General features: G+C 36.7%; 1 protein-coding gene across 1 annotated transcript in view; it reads left to right on the top strand.

Annotated features, from left to right (window-relative positions):
- PEX7 (peroxisomal biogenesis factor 7) overlaps positions 1 to 24,507 on the top strand; it is a 90,987-nt gene that overhangs the window by 52,873 nt on the left and 13,607 nt on the right. The window contains exon 9 of the mRNA XM_032339406.1: positions 12,823 to 12,922. Coding sequence (XP_032195297.1) covers positions 12,823 to 12,922 — 100 coding nt within the window. The remainder of the gene's footprint in view (positions 1 to 12,822; positions 12,923 to 24,507) is intronic.

Below are 24,507 nucleotides of genomic sequence, written 5' to 3'. Positions count from 1 at the left end.
AATGTAAACTGGCAGACTAATGGAGTGTTGGCATGGGCTTTGGCTAATGGAATTTTCTATATAGTCTGAGGAGTATAGGGGAAGCCTGACTTGGTCAGGGCCATTTGAACTTTCATGGTGTCGGGACCACCTGAAGAGCCCCGGGGGCCACCTGTATTCCAGATTCCTTGGCATGGCCCAGAGAAAAAGCAGATGGCAGCATCTTTCAGTGGAAAAAGTACTGGACATGGTGCCAATAGAGTCTGTCTGTTGGGGCTGCCATTTATTAACTGTTGTCATGATGGATTGCTTAATCTCTAAAGCAAATTCTTGAGGCTCATGCCCTACTATTTTGGGGGGGTGCTGAATTTATTTATTTATGTATTTTTATTAACATATACTGTATTATTAGCCCCAGGGGGAACAGGTCTATGAATTGTTAGGCTTACACACTTCACAGCACTCATCATACCACATACCCTCACCAATGTCCGTAACCCAACCATCCTCTCCCTACCCTCCTCCCCCCGGCAACCCTCAGTCTGTTTGTGAGATTAAGAGTCTCTTATGATTTGTCTCCCTCCCTATCCCATCTCGTGTCATTTTTTTTCTGTCCCTACTCCCCAGACCCCCAACATTGCTTCTCAAATTCCTCATTTCAAGGAGATCATATGATAATTATCTTTCTCTGATTGACTTATTTCGCTGAGCATAATACCCTTTAGTTCCATCCATGTCGTTGCAAATGGCAAGATTTCATTTCTTTTGATGGTTACATAGTATTCCATTGTGTGTGTGTGTGTGTGTGTGTGTGTACCACATCTTCTTTATCCATTCATCTGTTGATGGACATCTATGTACTTTCCATTGTTTCGCTATTGTGGACATTGCTGCTATGAGCATTCGGGTACACATGCCCCTTTGGATCAGTACATTTGTATCTTTAGGGTAATTACCCAGTAGTGCAATTTCTGGGTCATAGGGTAGCTCTATTTTCAACTTTTTGAGGACCCTCCATGCTGTTTTCCAGAGTGGCCACACCAGCTTGCATTCCCGCGAATAGTGTAGGAGGGTTCCTCTTACTCCGCATCTTTACCAGCATCTGTTGTTTACTGCCTTGTTAATTTTAGCCATTCTGACTGGGGTAAGGTGGTATCTTATTGTGGTTTTGATTTGTATTCCCCTGATGCCAAGTGATGTGGAGCACTTTTTCATGTGTGGTTGGCCATCTGGATGTCTTCTTTGCAGAAATGTCTGTTCATGTTGGTTTCCTTTGCTGTGCAATAGCTTTCGATCTTGATGAAGTGTCAATAGTTCATTTTTGCCCTCGCTTCCCTTGCCTTTCGCGATGTTCCTAGGAAGAAGTTGCTGCGGCTGAGGTCAAAGAGGTTGCTGCCTGTGCTCTCCTCAAGGATTTTGATGGATTCCTTTCTCACGTTGAGGTCTTTTATCCATTTGGAGTCTGTTTTTGTGTGTGGTGTAAGGAAATGGTCCAGTTTCATTTTTCTGCATGTGGCTGTCCAATTTTCCCAACACCTTTGTTGAAGAGACTGTTTTTTTTTTCCATTGGACATTCTTTCCTGTTTTGTCAAAGATTAGTTGACCATAGAGTTGAGGGTCTATTTCTGGGCTCTCTATTCTGTTCCACTGATCGATGTGTCTGTTTTTGTGCCAGTACCTTACTGTCTTGATGATGACAGTTTTGTAATAGAGTTTGAAGTCTGGAATTGTGATGCCACCAACATTGGCTTTATTTTTCAATATTCCTTTGGCTATTCGAGGTCTTTTCTGGTTCCATATAAATTTTTGGATTACTTGTTCCATTTCTTTGAAAAAAAATGGATGGCATTTTGGTAGGGATTGCATTAAACATGTAGATTGCTTTAGATAGCATACACATTTTCACAATATTTGCTCTTCCAATCCATGAGCATGGAACATTTTTCCATTTCTTTGTGTCTTCCTCAATTTCTTTCATGAGTACTTTATAGTTTTCTGAGTATAGATTCTTTGCCTCTTTGGTTAGGTTTAAAACTAGGTATCTTATGGTTTTGGGTACAATTGTAAATGGGATTGACTCCTTAATTTCTCTTTCTTCTGTCTTGTTCTTGGTGTATAGAAATGCAACTGATTTCTGTGCATTGATTTTATATCCTGACACATTACTGAATTCCTGCACAAGTTCTAGCAGATTTGGAGTGGAGCCTTTTGGGTTTTCCACATCAAGTATCATATCTGCAGAGTGATAGTTTGACTTCTTCTTTGCTGATTTGGATGCCTTTAATTTCTTTTTGTTGTCTGATTGCTGAGGCTAGGACTTCTAGTACTATGTTGAATAGCAGTGGTGATAATGGACATCCCTGCCATCTTCCTGATCTTAGTGGAAAAGCTTTCAGTTTTTCTCCATTGAGAATGATATTCGCTGTGGGTTTTTTCGTAGATGGCTTTGATGATATTGAGGTATGTACCCTCTGTCTCTACACTTTGAAGAGTTTTGATCAGGAAAGAATGCTGTACTTTGTCAAATGCATTTTCAGCATCTATTGAGAGTATCATATAGTTCTTGTTCTTTCTTTTGTTAATGTGTTGTATCACATTGATTGATTTGCGGATGTTGAACCAACCCTGCAGCCTGGAATAAATCCCACTTGGTTGTGGTGAATAATCCTTTTAATGTACTGTTGGTGAGAATTTTTGCATCTGTGTTCATCAAGTAATTCTCTTTTTTGATGGGATCTTTGTCTAGTTTGGGGATCAAGGTAATGCTGGCCTCATAAATGAGTTTGGAAGTTTTCCTTCCATTTCTATTTTTTGAGACAGTTTCAGGAGAATAGGATTTAATTCTTCTTTAAGTGCTTGGTAGAATTCCCCTGTGAAGCTGTCTGGCCTTGGGCTCTTATTTGTTTGGAGATTTTTGATGACTATTTCAATCTCCTTACTGGTTATGGGTCTGTTCAGGGTTTCTGTTTCTTCCTAGTTCAGTTTTAGTAGTTTATACATCTCTAGGAAAAGCATCCATTTCTTCCAGATTGTCAAATTTCCTGGCATATAGTTGCTCATAATATGTTCTTATAATTGTATTTCTTTGGTGTTGATTGTGATCTCTCCTCTTTCTTTTCTGATTTTATTTACTTGGGTCCTTTCTCTCTTCTTTTTGATAAGTCTGGCCAGGGGATTATCAATCTTATTTATTCTTTCAAAGAACTAGCTCTTAGTTTTATTGATTTTTTCTACTTTTTTTTTGGTTTCTATTTCATTGATTTTTGCTCTGATCTTTATTATTTCTCTTCTCCTGCTGGGTTTAGGCTTTCTTTGCTGTTCTTTCTCCAGCTCCTATACGTATAGGGGTAGGTTGTATACTTGAGACCTTTCTTGTTTCTTGAGAAAGGCTTGTATCACAATATACTTTCCTCCCAGGACCACCCCTTGTTGTGTCCCATAGATTTGAAACAGTTGTGCTTTCATTATCATTTATTTCCATGGATTTTTTTCAATTCTTCTTTAATTTCCTGGTTGACCCATTTATTCTTTAATATGGTGCTCTTTAGCCTCCATGTATTTGGGTTCTCTCCAAATTTCCTCTTGTGATTGAGTTCTAGCTTCAGAGCATTGTGGTCTGAAAATATGCAGGGAATGATTCCAACCTTTTGGCACCTGTTGAGACGTGATTTGTGACCCAGGATGTGATCTATTCTGGAGAATGTTCCATGTGCACTAGAGAAGAATGTGTATTCTGTTGTTTTGGGATGGTATGTTCCATCTGATCCATTGATCAGATGATGTCCATCTGATCCAGTTTGTCATTTAAGGCCTTTATTTCCTTGTTGATCTTTTGCTTGGATGATCTGTCCATTTCAGTGATGTTAAAGTCCCCTACTATTATTGTATTACTGTTGATGTGTGTCTTTGATTTTGTTATTATTGGTTTATACAGTTGGCTGCTCCCATGTTAGGGGCATGGATATTTAAAATTGTTAGATCTTGTTGGACAGACCCTGAGAGTATGATATAGTGTCCTTCCTCATCTCTTATTATAGTCTTTGGCTTAAAATCTAGTTGATCTGATCTAATGATTGCCACCCCAGGTTTCTTTTGATGTCTATTAGCATGGTAAATTGTTTTCCACCCCCTCACTTTAAATCTGGAGGTGTCTTTGGATCTAAAATGAGTTTCTTGTAGACAACATATTGATGGGTTTTGTTTTTTTAACCATTCTGATACCCTGTGTCTTTTGATTGGGACATTTAGCCCGTTTACACTTAGGGTAACTATTGAGAGATATGAATTTAGTGCCATTGTATTGCCTGTAAGGTGACTATTACTGTATATTGTCTCTGTTCCTTTCTGGTCTACTACTTTTCGGCTCTCCCTTTGCTTAGAGGACTCCTTTCAATATTTCCTGTAGGCCTGGTTTGGTGTTTGCAGATTCTTTCAGTTTTTGTTTGTCCTGGAAGCTTTTTATTCTCAATGACAGCCTACCTGGATAAAGTATTCTTGGCTCCCTGTTCTTCTCATTTAGACCTCTGAATATATCATGTCAGTTCTTTCTGGCCTGCCCGGTCTCTGTGAATAAGTCTGCTGCCAATCTAATATTTTTACCATTGTATGTTATAGACTTCTTGTCCCAGGCTGCTTTCAGGGTTTTCTCTTTGTCACTAAGACTTGTAAATTTTACTATTAGATGACGGGGTGTTGACATGTTCTTACTGATTTTAAGGGGGCTTCTCTGTGCGTCCTGGATTTTGATGCTTGTTACTTTTGCCATATTAGGGAAATTTTTTACAATAATTTGCTCCAATATACCTTTTTCTCCCCTCTCTCTTTCTTCTTCTTCTGGAATCCCAATTCTAATACTGTTTTGTCTTATGGTATCACTTATCTCTTGAATTCTCCCCTCATAGCCCAGTACTTGTTTGTCTCTCTTTTGCTCAGCTTCTTTAATCTCCATCATTTGGTCTTCTATATCACTAATTCTTTCTTCTGCCTCATTTATCCTAGCAGTAAGAGCCTCCATTTTTTATTGCAACTCATTAATAGCTTTTTTGGTTTCAGCTTGGTTAGATTTTAGTTCTTTTATTTCTCCAGAAAGGGCTTTTATTTCTCCAGACAGGGCTTCTCTAATATCTTCCATGCCTTTCTGAGCCTAGCTATCACCTTGAGAATCGTCATTCTGAACTCTATATATGACATATTACCAATGTCCATATTGATTAGATCCCTAGCCTTTGGTACAGCCTCTTGTTCATTTTTTTGTGGTGAGTTTTTCCATCCTGTCATTTTATCCTGGTAAGAATATATGAATGAGAGAATAAAATACTAAAAAGGTGGCAAAGAGCCCAGAAAAATGTACGCAAACCAAATCAGAAGAGATCCCAAATTGGGGGGAGAAGAAAGGGAGTAAAAAGAAGTTTTTAAAAAGAGCTTAAAAAATTAAAAAAAATATATATATTCAAATATAATTAGACTGATGAATAGAACAGAGCCACCCACTTGATTTTGGGTGTATTTTGGTCTCTTAGAAGAAACTATGTCCCAAAATTTTAAAGAAAGAAAAACTTATATATATATACAAAAATAAGAGTAAACACAATGAAGGGATGGAATATGACTGTAAAGATGAAAATTTTAAAAAAATTCTAAAAAAGGAATTGATAAGTTGGGAAAGAAAAAAAAAGAAAGTGAGAGAATTGTTCAGGCTGGAGACTAGAACAAAGCCCTGTGCTAGATTAGGGTATATTTTGATCTATTAGAAGAAGTTGTGTTCCAAAATTTTTTAGAAGAAAAAACTCTATATGTATACAAAAAATAAAGATAGATACAATGAAGGGTAAAATATGACTATTATAATGAAGGTTTAAAAAGACCTTTTTTTTTTTTTAAGAATGGTATTGTTAAGATAAACTAGTTAAAAAATGTTAAAAGAGGAAAGAGGAAAAGTTAAAAAAATTAGAATAAGAAAAAAAATTTTTAAATTAACTTTGTGAGATTAAAGAATCATGTGGAGAAAGCCATGAATTCCATGCTTTGCTTTCCCCACCTATGGAATTCCTCTGTTCTTGATCAGTGAGCTTTGTCTTGGCTGGATGTTCTTGCTGCTCTTCTGGGGGAGGAGCTGTTGTAGTGATTCTCAAATGTCTTTGCTGAGTTGGAATTGCACTGCCCTTGCCAGGGGCTAGGCTCAGTAATCTGCTTGAGTTCACTCCGGGGAGCTTTTGTTCCCTGAATGCTTTCCGTAGAGCTCTGGAGGATGGGAATGAAAATGGCAGCTTCCCAATCTCCAGCCCGGAGGAGCCAAGAGCTCGGGGCCCCACTCCTCAGTGCGCCCTCGGAGAAAAGCACTCAATCACTCCCATCTGTCTCCCTGGTCTCTGGCGGGGCTCTGAGCTCACCAGGTCTGTGACCGAGTGTTTCTGTCTCTGGCACACAGCCCCGTTTGGAGTCTCCAAACCCAGCAGAATCCTGTCACTCTGCTCTTCTGGTGACTGTTCCCAGATCTGCTACTTGTGGGGTTCCTGCTCAAAGAGTAGTGGTCTGATTGTGCCACAGATCACAGTTTAAGGTGATCCTGAGCTGAGAGCTCACTCCTCTGATACCTGCAAGCTCTGCGACACTCAGATACCCCAATCCTTCTGTGACCCCGTGGGATCTGAGACCATATTTTCCTACAAGGGCTCCACCCGCACTTAGCCTCTGGAGCGATGTCCCTCAGTGGAGCAGACTTTTAAACGTTCGAATTTTGTGCTCTGTTGCTCTACCTCTTGCCAGGACCCAGCCCCTTTCCCCGTGGTCTATCTTCCCCTCGCTTCATATTCTCTTCTCCATTCATGCTGTCTTTCAGAAAGTGGTCAATTTTCTGTTTCTAGAATTGCTGCTCTTCTTCTCTTCGATCTCCTGTTGGGTTTGTAGGTGTTCAGAATGGTTTGATAACTATCTAACTGAACTCTTATGACCTGATGTCATCTCCGTCAAGCTATACCTCTGCCATCTTCAGGTTTGCTCTCACTCCATACCTTCTAAATTGTTTTTTCACAAGCACTCCAGGTGATTCTGATGCAAAGTTAAGTTTGAGAACTGCTGGTCAAGATCAATGATTTTCAGTTAATGGGTTAATATCTGCCACCTCTGCACCCCACCCCCTCAGGGATGTTCAACCTTGGCTGTACATTACAATAATCTGGAGAATGGTTCAACCTCCCAATGCCCATGACATACCCCAGGCCAATTAAATCAGAATTTTGGGGGATGGCATTCACACATCAGTTTTTTTAGTTTCTTGGTTGATTGCATTTAGCCAAGGTTGAGAACCACCACCCTCTTCTGGCTTTTTCCCTTGCCTCCCCTTCAGCCTGATATCACAGTTGTTTTGGATGGGAATTTATCAAATCTGTATTTTTAAAGTGCTGCTTTAGATAGTAACTCCCCGACTCAGCTGGTTGAGCATCACCATTTCCTGGGAAGGGATTTTTGGGTTCCATACAGATCTACTCAAATGAGGAATGAGTCTCTGGTCCATCATTTGGGAACCATGTCTATAGGTGATTTAAAGCTACTTCATTTGTGAGGTTGGCCTTCGTTATTTATCTTATATTTAATATTCACATTTATTTTTTATTCATTCATTCAAGGAACATTCTTTGGGTGTTCATGTGTCAGACACTTTTATACATGCTAGAGATACAAGGAAAAATAGGACACTGTCTCTGAATTCAAGGAGTTTAGAGCCTTTTAGAGGAAAAAGGTCTATAAATAACTAAATGCATCATAAGTACATTGATAAAAGCCAGAAACATAGGAATCATTCTTTATTTTTTCCTGTTCCATTAATCAGTTTTGTTTCTTCTGTCCTATTAATTCTTCTGCCTCCATATATCTCTAATCCATTAACCTTTCTTCATCAGTACTATCACCATCTTAAATCCAAGCTGCTTTTTTCTCTTTTTGAACCCATACTACATGGGGTCAGACTCTGTGGGAACTCTACTTTGTTCACAAGTTCTCTACAGATTTAAAACTATTAAAACATTTAAAAGTTTACTAAGAAAAATTTTTTAAAGAAAGTGAAGCCAAGTATATAAACCTCTTCAGTTTTGTTTTCTAAGAGGATTTTATTTATTTATTTAACAAAGAGAGAGAGAGAGAGCACAAGCAAGGACAGCAGCAGGCTGCCCACTGAGTGGAGAGCCTGATGCCCGGCTTGATCCTATGACCCTGGGATCATGACCTGAGCCAAAGGCAGAGGCTTAACTGACTGAGCCACCCAGGCACCTCTCTCCTTCAGTTTTTTTTTTATTATTATTTGTTTCATTTTGTTTTGTTCTTTATACTTAAAAGAAAATCCCAAATTCCTCACATGGGCAAAAAGATCTGTGTGAATGACCCTTTCTGCTCCCCGCTGACAAGAGGCCAGCTACTCTCTACCTGACTAACTCCTCAACCTTCAGATTTCAGTTCAGTGTCAGTAATTCCTTTTTTTTTTTTAAAGATTTATTTTTTTATTTATTGAAAAGAGAGGGAGCATGTGTGCACCTGAGCAGGAGATAGAGAGAATCTCAAGAAGACTCTATGTTGAGTGCATAGCCCAGCACAGGGCTTGATATCAGGACCCTGAGTTCATGAGTTCATGAGTCATGAACCTGAGTTACGAGTACATGACTCTGAGCCAAAAGCAAGAGTCAGTTGTTCAACCGACTGAGCCACCTAAGTGCCCCAGCATGTCATTATATATAGCATCCCACATTATCTTTGGGGGTACTTGTCCAGTTGTAGTAATGTTTTGGTTTCTGTGGTCTTTTAAAGAATGTCAGTCTATCCACCCCAACTCAGATCCACAAGGATGCTGAGACCACATTTCTTTTGCTTCTGGATCCCAGCACCACACCTGGCACATCCAAGGACTCACAAATTGTTGAATGAACAAGTAATTAAGCGACGAGGAAACAAGTTGTTGTAATGTTTTTTTTGCTCATCACTCTAGAGAACACTAGACAAAAACAGTACAAATGGAATTATATAATTGGGCGATTTGCTAAGAATTTTAAAAACACAACTAAAATTAATGTGACTAAAATTAATTAAAATTCAGCTTGACTAAAATTAACGTACATGTAAGGCATGGAAAAGGAGCCAACATTTTTTCTGCATCTTTTTTTATTGCAGTTAGGAAAAACTCACAGAGAATTATGGACCAAGTTGTAAGTTGAGAAAAGGAAAGGAAAATGAAAAATTTTGAAAAATATCATAAATCTTCTACTGAACTTATATGTTGGCTAAATTTCAAGTGTTTAGGGATTTCAAATTACATTTTAGTAAAGTAAAAAATAATTTCAGCTTAGTTTTCGAAATTGTTTGGATGTTTTATTTAACATAGTGCTACTTAGTTGCTTTGTTAAAGAAGTATGGAATCAGAAGACAAAAAGGAACTCAAACAAGACCTTGTACTGTCATGAATTTTGCTCTCTCCATCTCCAATTTAAATGAAAAATGTTCCTACAGTTTTGTAATATTTTTAGTCAGTGGAAGCCTGTCCAGTATATTTATTTCCCATGAGAGAGCTTAAATAGTCAGTGATTTCATCAGCAAAGAGACAAAAAGGCACCAAGTCGTATATGTGCTGGACCAAAACAAACATTGCACTTAACAATAATATGCCTTATTTGACCACTTAATGATATATGGAGCCTGACTTCTCCCAATGAAAGGAGCCTATTTTATTTATGTGATAAGCTCATGAGGGCCCTTAGATATATAGAATTTACAGGATCTTTGATTGCAGAAGATGGCAAGGAGAGACCTTGCATATCCCCTTACTTGACAAATGTGAGGAAATGTGGAGAAATGCCCACCTCCTCTTTACTGCTCAATCCTTCCCTATGGAACTGGGATGGAGAAACGTGGAACAGTTCTGGAAGTATCCACATAAAACTGTTAGCAGTGGTTGCCATTGGAGAATGGGAATGAATAAAAAAATACATCTATTTCTTTAGTTATTAAAAAAGATATTAGCGATGAAAAAATGAATTATAGTGTATAGATGCATTGCTTAGCTTTTGGTTTTGTTAACTTACGTAGCCTGTGCCCTTTACTGTCTTTAACTCAATATTTTTGTTAAGATATTTTAGCCTATTGAAAATTATTTTTAAGTTATAAATATTAACCTTAATCTTGCTGATTTTTCTGGCTCCTGATCCCCCCGAGATTTAGAAAATTGAAGTTCCAGTTCTCCCTGTTCAGTACACCCTTTCAAGGCAAAAGCCGGCTCATGGTCAATGTCCTGCTCTGAGCTTTGGTCTTACTTTTGACCTGAGTGTACCTCACTGATGCTCTTATGAAGTTTTGGTGGTGGTGATTCTTTTTATATTATGTTCTAGGATTTTTTTTTTCAGTAAGAATGTTGTTCTAGACACCTAATCAGCCATTCTGCTGGAAGTGAACCTCTCATAATTTTTGTACTATCATATGCATAATAGGCATAATTTGTATATTACATAATTTCCATCAGAGCTGTGAACTGATGTAATAGACCAGTAGCACTTTTATGATATTCTCTAGACTAACCCTTTCTTCACCAAATAGCATCCTTAGAGTTGTAAGCGTGCATCTTATTTGGTGACTGTTTTGCAGATTGCAGGTAAATACCTGATGGTTTTTACCAGGTTGAAGTTAGAATGGGTGTGACTCTGGTGTGGAGTGATATGGCACCTTGACTGCCTGTTAAGCTATGTATTAGAGCAAATTCAGCTTTACTTTTTTTTTTTTTAAGTTTTATTTATTGGTGTAATCTCTATACCCACCACGGGGCTCCAAACTCATGACCCAGAGATCAAGAGTCACTTGCTGTCCGGACTGAGCCAACCAGGTGCCCCCAGCTTGACTTATTGAGTAGAATTTCAGCCCTCCTGCTTATGTGACTTCCCTTACCATATTTTAAAGCTAAAGTTTGATGTTTTCACACATGCTTTCTTATTGGGCATCCTCATTTTCATAAGGCCCACCTGTTTTGTCCTCAGTGCCACCTTTTCCTTAATTAGCTCAAAACAACAAAATAATAATAAACACTGCATTCCAGGAACTTGTCAGGAGGATACAAATGAATTCTTTTACTTTTATTATCCTTAAAAAGTTCTGCTGAAATTCACCAGCCAATTTTTATGGTTGGTCTGAAGACTAATGCTCATCCATTCTATTGAAACAGAATCTAAATCCCAAATGCAGTCAGAAAGTTGAATACCTTGATTAAGTTGACCTTCCTGTAGAATGCTTCTAGTACCCTGTCCTTTGGGTGATACCATTGACTCATGAGTAACATTTCTGTGTTTCCTTCAGAGATGTTGAGGATGTTCTTTATTTTTGTTTATCAATCTCATTGCAGGTTCAAATGTACTTTTCTATCCTTTTCCTTTATTCATCTTTTGACCATATTAAATACTCATTGTTAAAACCATTTTGAATATTTTTTGGAACATAGTGGGTATGTACAAAATAATTTGATTACTGTTTCAAATAATGCAAATCAGTGAGTAGCCATGTTCTAGAAATGAAATTATATGATGACTTACTTACTTTTGCTTATATAAACATTATCAAAATCTCAAAAATTAGATTTGAGTACAATATTTGTCTCTAGAACCAAAGGAACAAATACGCAAAGACAGTGGAGGCCACTATTATGATTTCTGAGGACTGTAGCCTGTTCCCTCATTTGTTTGAACAGTAAATTTTCAAAAGTAAAATCACTCTCCTTAAATATTTTGTAGATTTCAGTTTCCGATAAATGAGCTATTTATTCATTGTCTCTCTGGTACCCACACAGTGGTTTATCCATAGCAACAATCCTTTTCAAACTTAATAAGACCAACCCTGTATTTATTAGGGAAATAATACCACCAGGTTAAACAAACTGTGACTGTTGGTTCTGTGTATTTACTCTCTTTCAAAGAGATCTGCTAAACCTTCAGTGTGTTCCATGTTGCAGATCATTAGGGAGGCTGAGTTGGAGTATGACACTATGATCCTGAATGTGCCATTTTTATGGAGTGTTTAGAATCAAATAAGAAAGATGATGAGCAAATAAAGCTTTAGAAATAAAGTACTATTTTGTATATTGAAAATAGGGCCAAGTTCCTATCTGTATAGTAGAAATCAGAGACATATTATGGTAAATAGTACCACTCCCAGTCTATAGAGGATAAATAGAATACTTAATATTGGCCCAGGAAAACACATTTCAGTTTCTTGACTCCAGAAATTACATTGATGTGGAATCTATAAGAAAGGCTGTGCCTCAAAAAAAAAAAAAAAAGAAAGAAAGAAAGAAAAGATTTTTCAGAATTACCAAGATTTTCTTAAGAGGACAGATTCTTTTTAAAGAGTCTGAATTCCTGTTGAAATGTAAATTAAACCTAAGATCTTTTCATATCAGTTCTTGAGAAATGAAGTATTTAAAAATCACAAAATGTTAGAGTTCTTGTAATCCAATATCCTTATTTTACAGTCATGAATACTTTAAGAAATTGCTACAAAAGCATAGTATCTCTCATCTTAAATGTCCTTGTGCAATATAAAAAAAATTTTTAACTAAAACTTGTTAAGCTTCTATCCTACAAGGTATCCTAATGGGAATAATATTTTAATTGAGTAATAATTTCTTTTTTTATATATGATAGAATGGAGTACATTTTTTTCTTTATTAGATATTTTTCTGTAGATCAATAGTGGGGTTCTGTATTTATGAATTGGTTGAAGCTGCCTTGATAAAGACCCTGCTATGGTAAATAACTGTTTTTTCTTAGATATGTTTTTGGGTAGTTTAGCACTTAAATTATTTCTTTCTGTTTATATTTACAGATTCTGGAACTTTTCAAAGCCTGACCCTCTTCTTGAAACAGTGGAACATCATACAGAGTTTACTTGTGGTTTAGATTTAAGTCTTCAGAGTCCTACTCAGGTAATGGATGCTGATGTTTTTCTTACCACATAGTTTTGCAACTAGCTCTGTGTCTGGAGTGTGCTGCAATCAGTAGCACACTTTTGCCTTTAGGGCAGAACAAAGTACATTTACTTAATTAACTTCATCTCTTTTGTTACATAAACTTGGGCATTTGAGCAGACCTCTCCCGGTGGAAAGGGTAACAGGAGAAGAATGGAATGGGGATGGCTTGTCCTCAGAGGTTGGTGAGAGTCAGGAGTGTGGTTCTAGATGCAGCTGTCTCACTGAGCTGTTGAGATAATGGGTAGGTCACTTTCCTCTCAGGACTATACCATCCTCTCCACACCCCATGTCAATAGAGAGGCTTCCAGGGGCACCTGGGTGGCTGGCTCAGTGGGTTAAAGCCTCTGCCTTTGGCTCAAGTCATGATCCCAGGGTCCTGGGATGGAGCCCCACATTGGGCTCTCTGCTCAGCAGGGAGCCTGCCTCCTCCTCTCTCTCTGCCTGCCTCTCTGCCTACTTGTGATCTCTGCCTGTCAAATAAATGTCCTTGTACAGTCTTAAAAATCTTAAAAATCTTTAAAAATCTTAAAAAAAGAAAAAGAAAAAGAGAGAGAGGGGCTTCCAGTGGGGAACTAGGTAGAGTAGAATGGCTACTGTTTTAATTACATTTAAGGGGCACCTGCGTGGCTCAGTCAGTTAAGCATGGACTTGATTTTGCCTCAGGTCATGATCTCAGGGTCATGGGATCAAGCCCAAGTATGAGGCTCTGCACTCTTTGGGAGTCTGCATCTCTACCTCCGCTCCTCTCCCCATTCATGCTCGTAATTGTTCTTTCTCTAAAAATAAATAAATCTTAAAAAAATTAGTAAACTTCATATTTTCTCCTTTTTGTTCTCTTGAGGATTTTTTTTTTTTTAAAGATTTTATTTATTTATTTGACAGAGAGAAATCACAAGTAGATGGAGAGGCAGGCAGAGAGAGAGAGAGAGGGAAGCAGGCTCCCTGACGAGCAGAGAGCCCGATGCGGGACTCGATCCCAGGACCCTGAGATCATGACCCGAGCCGAAGGCAGCGGCTTAACCCACTGAGCCACCCAGGCGCCCCTCTCTTGAGGATTTGACAGTCAGTATTTTGGACTTTAAATATCCTTCAGGGTTTTTTTTTAATGCTGTTTCAGTTTTGGAAATTATAAACTCAGGTCAGAAACACCACAATATGTTTAGTGATTAGACACTTTATAACACAGACTATGTGAAAATACCAACATAATCATGAAACAAAGTAATGTGTGGAAATTCTAGAGTATGACTGAGAAATTGTGTTTTTATGATGAATTTTAGAACTTGGACAAAAAGCAAATCCCATTTCTCATTACTGTCTATAATCTTAAATCTAAATGGATAGTTCTTTTTTTTTTTTAATTTTAGGAACTTAAGACAATTCTCATTATAAAATATTCTCAAAAAATAAATACATAAAATAATCTTCTTAGACATTAGAATATTTTCATTAACATTAGAATAAGTGTTTTTAAATGATTTGATGGCATCCGAGAAGAAACTGAAATAGTGATGGGTGAAATAGCATTATTTTTAATGTAAGTACAATGTGCTTCAATGAACTAGTTCCTTTTCTGAGAAATACATTTATTGTAGATGATTTTTAATAAAATGATTGTTGTTTGCTGTCCTAGTTAAAAAAATGTTGCAGTGTACCTACTGAATTGTGGCACTACCAAACAAAGGACCCTAAGTAAATATTTTCCTTCTCATATAGTTCTGTTAACTTGTACTTTATGCATCCCAGACTGTGGCCTTCTCAGTGTACATGGTCATAGCTGTTCTTCGTCCAGAGTGCCAAGTGTTTTCTAAATCATCTATGCATAGACCACCTTATTAAAAGGAACTTTGTTTTCAGAGGATTTATTAATCATGTTTATTAATCATTTTGTATTGGTCATATATTTATAACCTGGTGACTGCCACCCATCTCTTCCAGTTTAATAACCAAATTACATTTGTGCTAAGGAAACAGTTGCTACTGAGAGCAAATAGGGATGGAGAAGCAGGGGTCTTTGAGCTCTAGAGAAGCATCAGATTCAGTGACGTAATATACAGTTCAACTGTATTAGTAATCACCACCGAGTTAACTCATAGTGGGACAGAGTCTTGGGATTAGGAAACACCGTAAAAATAAGACCACTCCCTCTCATTCATTTACTCTTTTCACAGATGTTTTCATATGTTGGGCTTATATTAGGTACTGGGGATTCAGTGAGGAGTGAAAGTAAATGTGGGCCCTGTCTTCATAAAGCATTTAGTCTACCATTGTTATCAACTAATCTCACAAATAATGCGAATAGACAAGCCTACGAAGGAGAAGTACCTTGCTCCTCAAAGGTTCATAATTAGGATAGATATTTGACCTGTATACAACATCCGTAAGGCAGTGAGGCTTATCTGAGACCTGACTAGTAAGTGTCACGAACAGACAGAAGAATATCATAAATAGGCAAAAGGAATAGTATATCACAGACCCTGGGATGGGAGGGAGCATGGCTAGTACTTGAGAATGAAAGAAATGGTTTCTTCTTTATTTATGGTTTATTATTCAACATTAGAATTTAAGAAAATATATGTACTTGTCATATTTTTAAAAATTGAGCATTGAGATTATCAACTAAATTTTATGTTTCTCCCCATTCTTCAGAGTTAGTCCACTTTGCTTTATGTAACTTTTGCTATGTATTGTAGGTCATACAAATGAAATATTAAAGAGTTTTTTTAGTTAATGCATCTTTTTTTATTACTGTATTTTTAATCCTTGGAGAGTATTATTATGGAGTTATCTATTTTCCTGTTTCTCTTAATGCTCTTTGACATTCATTGATCTCTCTTTTATTTGGTCACATTTATTGAGTATCTACCACAGCTGTATAGGACAGGTAATTCTAGTGTAGTGTGATTAATGCTAAAACAGAAGGGAGCAAAGGATGCTGTAGGAAATATGTGTTCATTCATATTTGTCAGCTGCCTGCTGAAGGCTAGGCATTGTTCTAGGCACTAAGAATAAACCAGCGAGCAAAGCTGACTTGGTTCCTGCTGTCATGGAGCTTACATATATGGGAGAAATGAAATAATAAATGAAAATTTGATTTCATATAGTAATAAATGCTATTCAGAATTGGGGCAATTTGATTGAGAATGATGGGGTACTTTTGCTTAAATGGTCTGGGGAAGACTCTAAGAATAGGGAAATGGGAGCTGGTAGTTGAATAATGAAGCCAGTCATCCAAAAATCTAAGGAAAGAGTGTTTTTCACAGAGGAAACAACAGTCATGTCCTTGAGTTGGTAAAGGGTTTGTTATGATTAAGGGATAGAAAGAAGGTCAGTGTGGCTGGAGCCTACTGAATGAGTGGAAAAGTGATAGGAACTAGACAGGGGCCAAATTGTGGAGGGACATGTAGACCATACTGTGTTTCATTTTCTTTGTAATTGTCAGTGGAGATTGAAAAGCAGAAGAATGATTGAAATTGATTTGTGGATTTTCTTTATTGAGGTATAATTGACATTTCAGGTATATTACATAATGATTTGACATTTGTATATATTGTAAAATAATCACCACAATAAACCTAGTTAACATCTCTCATCACAGAAAATTATAAAAAAAAATGTTTTTCTTGTGATGAGGACTTTTAAGATCTCTCATAAAAACTTTCAAATATATAATACAGCATTATTAACTATAGTCACCATGCTGTACCATCTTAATTCCTAGGACTTATTTATTTTATAACTGGAAGTTAGTGCCTTTTCACCCCTTTCATCTGTTTCTCCCACTCCTTACCCCTCGCCTCTGGATAACCACCAGTCTGTTCTCTATATGGGCTTGGTTGCTTTGTTTTTTGGTTTGGGGATCTTTTAAGATTCCATATGTAAGTGAAATCATATGATATTTCTTTCTCTGATTTCTCTTAACATAATGACTTGAAGGTCCATCCATATTATCACAAATGGCAAGATTTCATCTTTTTTATAGCTTAATTTCATGTATGTATTTATATGTGTATATATACATACACCTACCATATTTTCTTTATCCATTTATTCACTGATGGACACTTAGTTGTGGCTATTGTAAATAATGGTGCAGTGAACATAGGGGTAGATATATCTTTTGAAATTAGTTTTTTCATTTTCTTTGGATACATACCAAGGAGTAAAATTGCTGGATTATATGGTAGTTCTATTTTTAATTTTTTAAGGAGCCTCCATACTGTTTTCTATAGCAGCTACACCAATGTACATTCCCACCAGTAGTTTACAAGAGTTCCCTTTCTCTATATAATTGCCAACACTTATTATTTCTTGTCTTTTTGATGATTGCCATTCTAACAGGTGTGGGGTGATATCTAATTGTGGTTTTGATTTGCATTTCCCTGATGATTAGCAATGTTGAGCATTTTTCATGTTGGCCATCTGTATTTCTTCTTCAGAAGAATGTCTGTTCAAAGCTTCTTCCTATTTTTTAATTGGATTGTGTGTGTTTTTGCTAATGAGTTGTATAAATTCATCATGTATTTTGGATGTTAACCCCCTATCATATATGATTGGCACAAATTTTCTCCCATTCAGTCTTTTCATTTTGTTGATTATTACTTTACTGTACAGAAGCTTTTTAGTTTGATGTAGTTGCCCTTGTCTTTGGTTTTGGAGTCAGATCTAAAAACTTGCTGCCAAGATTCATGTCAAGGAGCTTACCACCTGTGTTTTCTTCTTGGAGTGTTATCGTTTCAAATCTTATATTCAGGTCTTTAATCCATGCTGAGTTAATTTTTATTTATGGGATAAGATAGTGATCCAGTTTTATTCTTTTATATGTGGCTGTCAAGTGATCTGTGCTTTTAAAAGATCATTCTGGGGGCAACTGGGTGGCTCATTTAAGCATCCAACTTTTGATCTCAGCACAGATCTTGATCTCAGTGTTGTGAGTTGAAGCCCTGCATTGGGCTCCATGATGGACATGGAGCCTACTTTAAAAAAAAAAAAAAATCATTCTGTCTGTTGAGGCAGAATAGAGGACAGGTAAAATTGAAAGCTGGGAGGGCAACTTAGAGTCTCTTGAAGTAATCCAGGCAAAAGATAATGGTGACTTAAAGGATGCCTGGGTGGCTCAGTTGGTTAAGCATCTGTCTGTGGCTCACATCATGATCTCAGGGTCCTGGGTTTGAGCTCCGCATTGGGATCCCTGCTCAGCCAGGAGCCTGCTTCTCCCTCTCCCTCTGCCAGTCCCTCTGCTTGTGCTCTCTTTCTCTCAAATAAATAAATAAAATATTTTTTAAAAAGATAATGGTGACTTAAAATCTAACGAATGTTGAGATGGAAAGATTCATAATATATTAGATTGAACCATATAAAATTACTAGAAATTTCACATGGTTTGCTTTGGAGATAGTGAGTAGGATTTGCTGATGGGTTAGAAATGGGCTATGACAGAAAAAGAAAAATCAATGATTACTCCTAAGATTTGGACCTAGGAAACCAGATGGGCAATGGTTTAATTTACTGAGATAGGGAAGAGGAGATAATTTGGGATAGGGAACAATCAAGAGTTATGTTGGAGAGGTCTCCTGTTAAACATTCAAATGGAGATGCTAGGTAAACATATTTACGTCTATCCACCTCAGGCAAGAGTAACAGATACAAATTTGGGAGTTTTGGCATAAAAAAGATCTTAAAATTTGGGGGCAGATTAAAATTATCTAGAGAGGATTTTAGTGAGGAAGAGGCACAGAAGAAACTCTAGAAGTCTGAAAGAAGAGAATCCAGCAAAGTGGGTTGAGAAGGAATGGTCAGGGAGGTAAAAAAAGAACTACTGAAGTATATATAGTATCTTTGAAGTTCAAAGAAGAAAGTGGTTCAAGAAAGGAGACATTCCCATGTATTGCTGATGGAAATGTAAAATATTACAATCACTTTGGAACAGTTTGACAGTTTCTTAAAAAGTTAAAGTAAATTTACCCTACATCTGAGCAATTACACTTGTAGATATCTAACCAAAAGAAGTGAAAATATAGATTGACACAAAGACTTGCACATGAAAGTTCATAGCCAGAAAGTGAGAGCAATCCAAATGTCAATCAGCTGCTGAATAGATACAAAATGTGGTGTAGCAATACAATGGAATACTGTTCAGAATAAAAAGGAACAGTTTGATACATGCTACAACATGGATGAATGTCCAGTGCATTATGCTAATGAAAGACACTAGATGCAAAGACTGTGTAATGTATAATTTCATTTATATAAAGTGTCCAGAAAAAGGCAAGTTTATAGAGATAGGAAGGAGATTAGTGGTTATCTGGAGTAGGGGATGAGGATGGGGATTATTTGCAGATGGATCTTTTGGGAATGATAGAAATGTTCTAAAACTGGATTATGGGGGTAGCTGAATAACCCTGTGAAGATTCTTAAAAATCACTGAATTTTACACTTAAAATGGGTGAATTTTATGGTATTTAAATTACATCTCAGTGAAGATGTTTTTTACATAAAGGAATGGACATTCTAATTTCCCTAAAATGTAAGAAGGTGAAAAAGCATTATTCCCACTGTAAAAATAAGAGAAAGTCAGATAAACTACAAAATCAGACTTTCTGCAAACCCATTAGAAAGCTGAGATAGTAGGGCAAACATGGAGCCCCCGATCCAAGGGGGACAGAGGCCCCTTTCCAAGGAGAGATGGGATGCCAGCTCCGTTTTGTTTTGTTTTGTTTTGTTTTTTCCAGTGTCTGGCAGAGCACAGGCAGAAGACACAGCTGCCATACACATGGGATCAAGTAGAAAAGGTGGACATGTGTGAATACATGAGGGATTTCATCTGGGAGATAGAAATATAAGAAAGAGTCAAATGAAAATAGTAATTTTTTAAAAGTATAGTGTCAGAGATGCAGTCCTTCAATATGCCCATCAGAGGACTCATCAGTGAAGTTAGAGATAGGTCACTAGAAACTACTCAAGCTGAACAAATAGGAGAAAACAAGAATGAGGGAAATACAGGAGAACAGAGCATGTAGCATCTGTGGAATAGTATCAGGTGTTCTTAACATATATGTAATTGGAGTCCTGAAGAAGAGAGTGCAAATAGGGAAGATGAAATATTTAAAAGAGAATTTTCCAAAAATAATGAATGTCAAATCACAGGTTTGAGAATCCTAGAGAAGCCTAATAAACAGGATTTAAACAAAAAACTGACACATCAAGACCCATATTCAGACTGGAAACCAAAGATTAAAAAGAAAATGTTGAAGGCAGATAGAAAAAAGAAACACCACCCAGAAGCATCTAGATAAAAATTATAGAAGATTTCTTATCAGAAACTATGCAAGCCACAAGACAGAGGAATGTCTTTTTAAAGTACTAAATGAAGAATACAAAGTGGAACCTTTTGAATATAAAGAGGAAATAAAGGGGGCTTCTTTATGGCTCAGTTGCTAAAGCGTCTGCTCTTGGCTCAGGTCATGATCCCAGGGTCCTGGGATCCAGCCCCCTGTCAGGCTCCCTGCTCAATGGGGAGTCTGCTTCTCCCTCTTCCTCTGCACTTCCCATTGCTTATGCTCTCTCTCACATGCTTTGCTCTCTTTCTCACAAATACATAAATAAAATCATTTAAAAAAGAGGAAATAAGTAAACTTCAGTCAAGTAAAAGCTGAGAGCATATCTGTGCTACAAGAAATGTCAGAAGAAATACACGCAGACCAAAATGAAAAGAAAGAGGCAGACAGAGGGAGGAAGGGAAGAAGGTAAGATGAAAGGAAGGAAAGAAGAAAGAAAAAGGCAGGGAAGGGAGGAAGGAAAGAAAAAAATAATAAAATAATTGGAAATAGCAAAAATGAAGTAAATATACAAGACACTTTTTAACTTAATTTTTTCATTCTGAAAATTTTTGCCTAAAGCAAAAATAGTATTGTATGCAATAGTATTGTATGCATGTATGCATATTGTATATATGTATACATATATGTATACACACATACATGTATATGCATGCAATATACATAGATGTACATACACACATGTATGTATGTATATTGCATGCGTATACATGTATGTGTGTATACATATATACAATATGCATACATGCATACAATACTATTGCATACAATACTGATACATGTATGTGTGTGTATTGTGTACATATACATACATGTATGTATGCATATATGTGTATGCATATATACAATATACATACATGCATACAATACTATTGCATACAATACTAATACATGTATGTGTATATTGTGTGCATATACATGTATGCATGTATACATATATATGTATGCATATATACAATATACATACATGCATACAATACTATTGCATACAATACTAATACATGTATGTGTGTATATTGTGTGCATATACATGTATGTATGTATACATATATATGCATATATACATACATGCATACAATACTATTGCATACAATACTAATATATGTATATATGTATATTGTATGCAATGTATACTATTGCTTACTGTATATTGTGGAGTTATATCATAGTATATCATAGTATATACAAAAGCAAAATGTATGACAATAATAAAATGTATATCATAGTATATACAAAAGCATATATACAAAAACTATATACATAGTATATCATAGTATATACAAAAGCAAAATCTATGACAATACATTTTGAGAGCAATAATAAAATGAGGGGAAAATTGGAAGTACACTATTATGAAGTTACTACTGCATGTGAAGTGATACAGTATTTGAAGGTAGTTTGTGATAAATTCAAGGTGTTTTTTGTAAACCCTATGTTAACATTTAAGAAGTTTTAGAAAGAGAGCTATAACTATTAAGTCAATCATGAAGATAATTACAAAAAATAACTACCTCAAGATAATAAAACCCATCTAGAAAAACCTATAGCCAACATCATCATCAGTGGTGAAAAACTGAAAGCTTTTCCTCTAAGATCATGAATAAGACAAGGTGCTTGCTTCCACCATTTCTATTAAACATAATATTGGAAGTTTTAGAGCAGTCATTCAAAAGAAATGAAAAGCACCTAAATTGGAAAAGAAGAAGTAAAGTTAATCTCTCTTTGCCAGGACATGATCTTATATGTGGGAAGCCTTTAAATAAAACTATTTCAACAATTATATTAAATATAAATGGTCTAGGAGTGCCTGGATAGCTCAGTCGGTAGAGCATGTGACTGGATATTAGGGTCGTGAATTCAAGCCCCATGTTGGGTGTAGAGCTTGATGAAGGAGAGAGAAGAGAAAGAAAAGAAAAAAGAAATGAAAGGGAAAAGAAAGGAAAAATGTAAATGGTCTGAACCTCCAAATTAGAAGACAGAGTAAATGTGGTAGATATGTGAAAGACTTTAAAAAAAACTCACTTTAAAAAATCTGGACTAAAATATCCAGATTTTATAACCTGTTGGATTTGGGATTCAAAGAAAAGGCTTTCTTTCTTTTTTTCTTTTTCTCTTAAAGATTTCATTTGTCAGAGAGAAAGAGTGTGCCTGCAAGTGATCAGAAGCTGTGGGGGTGGCAGGCAGAGCAGGCAGTGGGAGAAGCAGGCTCCCTGCTATTCTGAATAAGGAGCCAGATGCAGGACTTGGTCGCAAGACCCTGGGATTATGACCTGAACTGAAGGCAGCTACTCAACCAACTGAGCCACCCAGGCACCCTCAAAGAAGAGGCTTTTCTAACTCCTAAGATCTAGGTTCTTGTTACTTTCCACATAATATTTTCAGTTGCAATTTTGTCTGTTCTTCTCCCTATAAATTTATCTTTAAAAATTTTCTTCTTCTTTTTTCCTTTTTTTAAAGTTTTTTATTGATTTGAAAGAGAGAGAGTGAGAGAGCACAAGTAAGGAGGAGGGGCAGACGGCAAGGGAGAAGCAGAACCCCCCCACTAAGCAGGGACCCTAGTGTGGGGCTTGATCCCAGGAACCTGGGATGATGATGATGACCTGAGCTCAAGGCAGACACTTAACCAACTGAACCCCCAGACACCCCCTTTTTTTATTAAACAAGGATGATGACCTCAACCACTATCTTTGCATATCTACAATGATGAACACATTTTAACACAAACATTTGTATTGTTTGTAGTATTTATGTTTTTGCCAAGTAGCATTAAACTCCTTTGAAGGGAGATACAAGAGATCAAGTTTTTGATGCATGTACCTATTTTTCTCTCACTTACTTAATCTCTGTTGTCTATTCTGAACAAACTCTTCTACAACTTAATGGCTTAAACATCAGTTTTCTTTGCCTTCCATTCTGTGAGTTAGCAATTTGTGCTGGGCTCAGCCAAGCAGTTCTGTTGGTCTCCCCTGGGGTCTTTCATGTGACGCCGGTCATCTAGTGACTTAACTAGAGCTGGGTGGTCTAAGAAGGCCTCACTCACGTGTCCAGGGTGCATTGCTGGTTGTCGTCTTGAGTCATGTGTCTCCAGGTGGGCCCAGGCTCCTTTACTTAGCGGTTATAGGTTTCCAATAGGGCAAGAGTAAAAGCTGCCCTGGATCTCCAGTACTAGACTTAGAAATTCACGCAGCAGTCCATCTGTTGCAAAGTAAGTCATGAGGCCAACTCAGATTCAAAGAGCAAGAAAAATAGACTCCACTTTTTGATGGGAGTAGCTGCAAAGAATTTGTAACCATTTAAAATTTATCACATTAACCTTTTGTTGGTGTAGTCGGTAGTTTAAGTTATTTTTGACATATTTATCCTTTAGTTTCACAATATGTGGTTAAGTTTGCTGATTACATTTTGATTTCACCCTTTGTCCATATTTTATTCTCTTAGAAAGTATCTTCCTCTCACCTTTGAGAAAGTACCTTTCCATCTGTTTTCAAAAACTTGTTGTCTCTTGTGATCTTAACAGCTGTTGGACTTTGCTGGTGTTACTTTAGGTCTTTGTGCCTTAATATATCCTCTATCTTAAAAGAGATTTATCTGAGTTCTTATATTTATAATTCCTTTTTTCTTTTTAGCTTCTTCTTTCTTAGAGATCTGAAAAATGAGATCCAAAAGCATTCTTATGCCTCCTTTCTTCTTGACAGACGTAAGATCTTGTCTTTAAAGGTTTAAAACTTGACAAATAAGTATCTAGGGTCATTCTTTGAGGATAATTGCTGAGAAATGCTCTATCCCCTCTCTTGTTAACCAGGCTGAAGTTACCTTTCAGTTCAGAAAATATTTCTTTGATTTTTCTTCCCTCTGATCATGATTTGTACAGCCCTGGCATTTTCTCTTTTCTCTCTTTTTCTTATTATTTCTAAATCAGATACCATTTTCCTGTTTTTAGGCGTATGATTCTGGACCTGTAATATACCCATTTGTATAATTGGGATTTTCTGTAAAATATATTTTTAGAATTCCTGACTTTGTGTTCTGCGGTATCAACTCTACTCTACTCCTTTGAATGCTCACTGATATTTAATTTAGTATTTATAATCTGGATATAGGTTTATATATTGTTACACATGTCTTTTGGTATACAGTTATTTCTTTTTTAAACTCTTTTAAAGTAGACTAGTAGTTCATTCTGAAATAGAATCTCTGTGTGTT

Source organism: Mustela erminea, chromosome 4 (genome assembly GCF_009829155.1).
Source record: "Mustela erminea isolate mMusErm1 chromosome 4, mMusErm1.Pri, whole genome shotgun sequence".
In the NCBI taxonomy this organism is placed as follows: Eukaryota; Metazoa; Chordata; class Mammalia; order Carnivora; family Mustelidae; genus Mustela; species Mustela erminea.
Note: the sequence above shows the minus strand (reverse complement) of the source record. Positions and strands in the feature narration are given on the sequence as shown.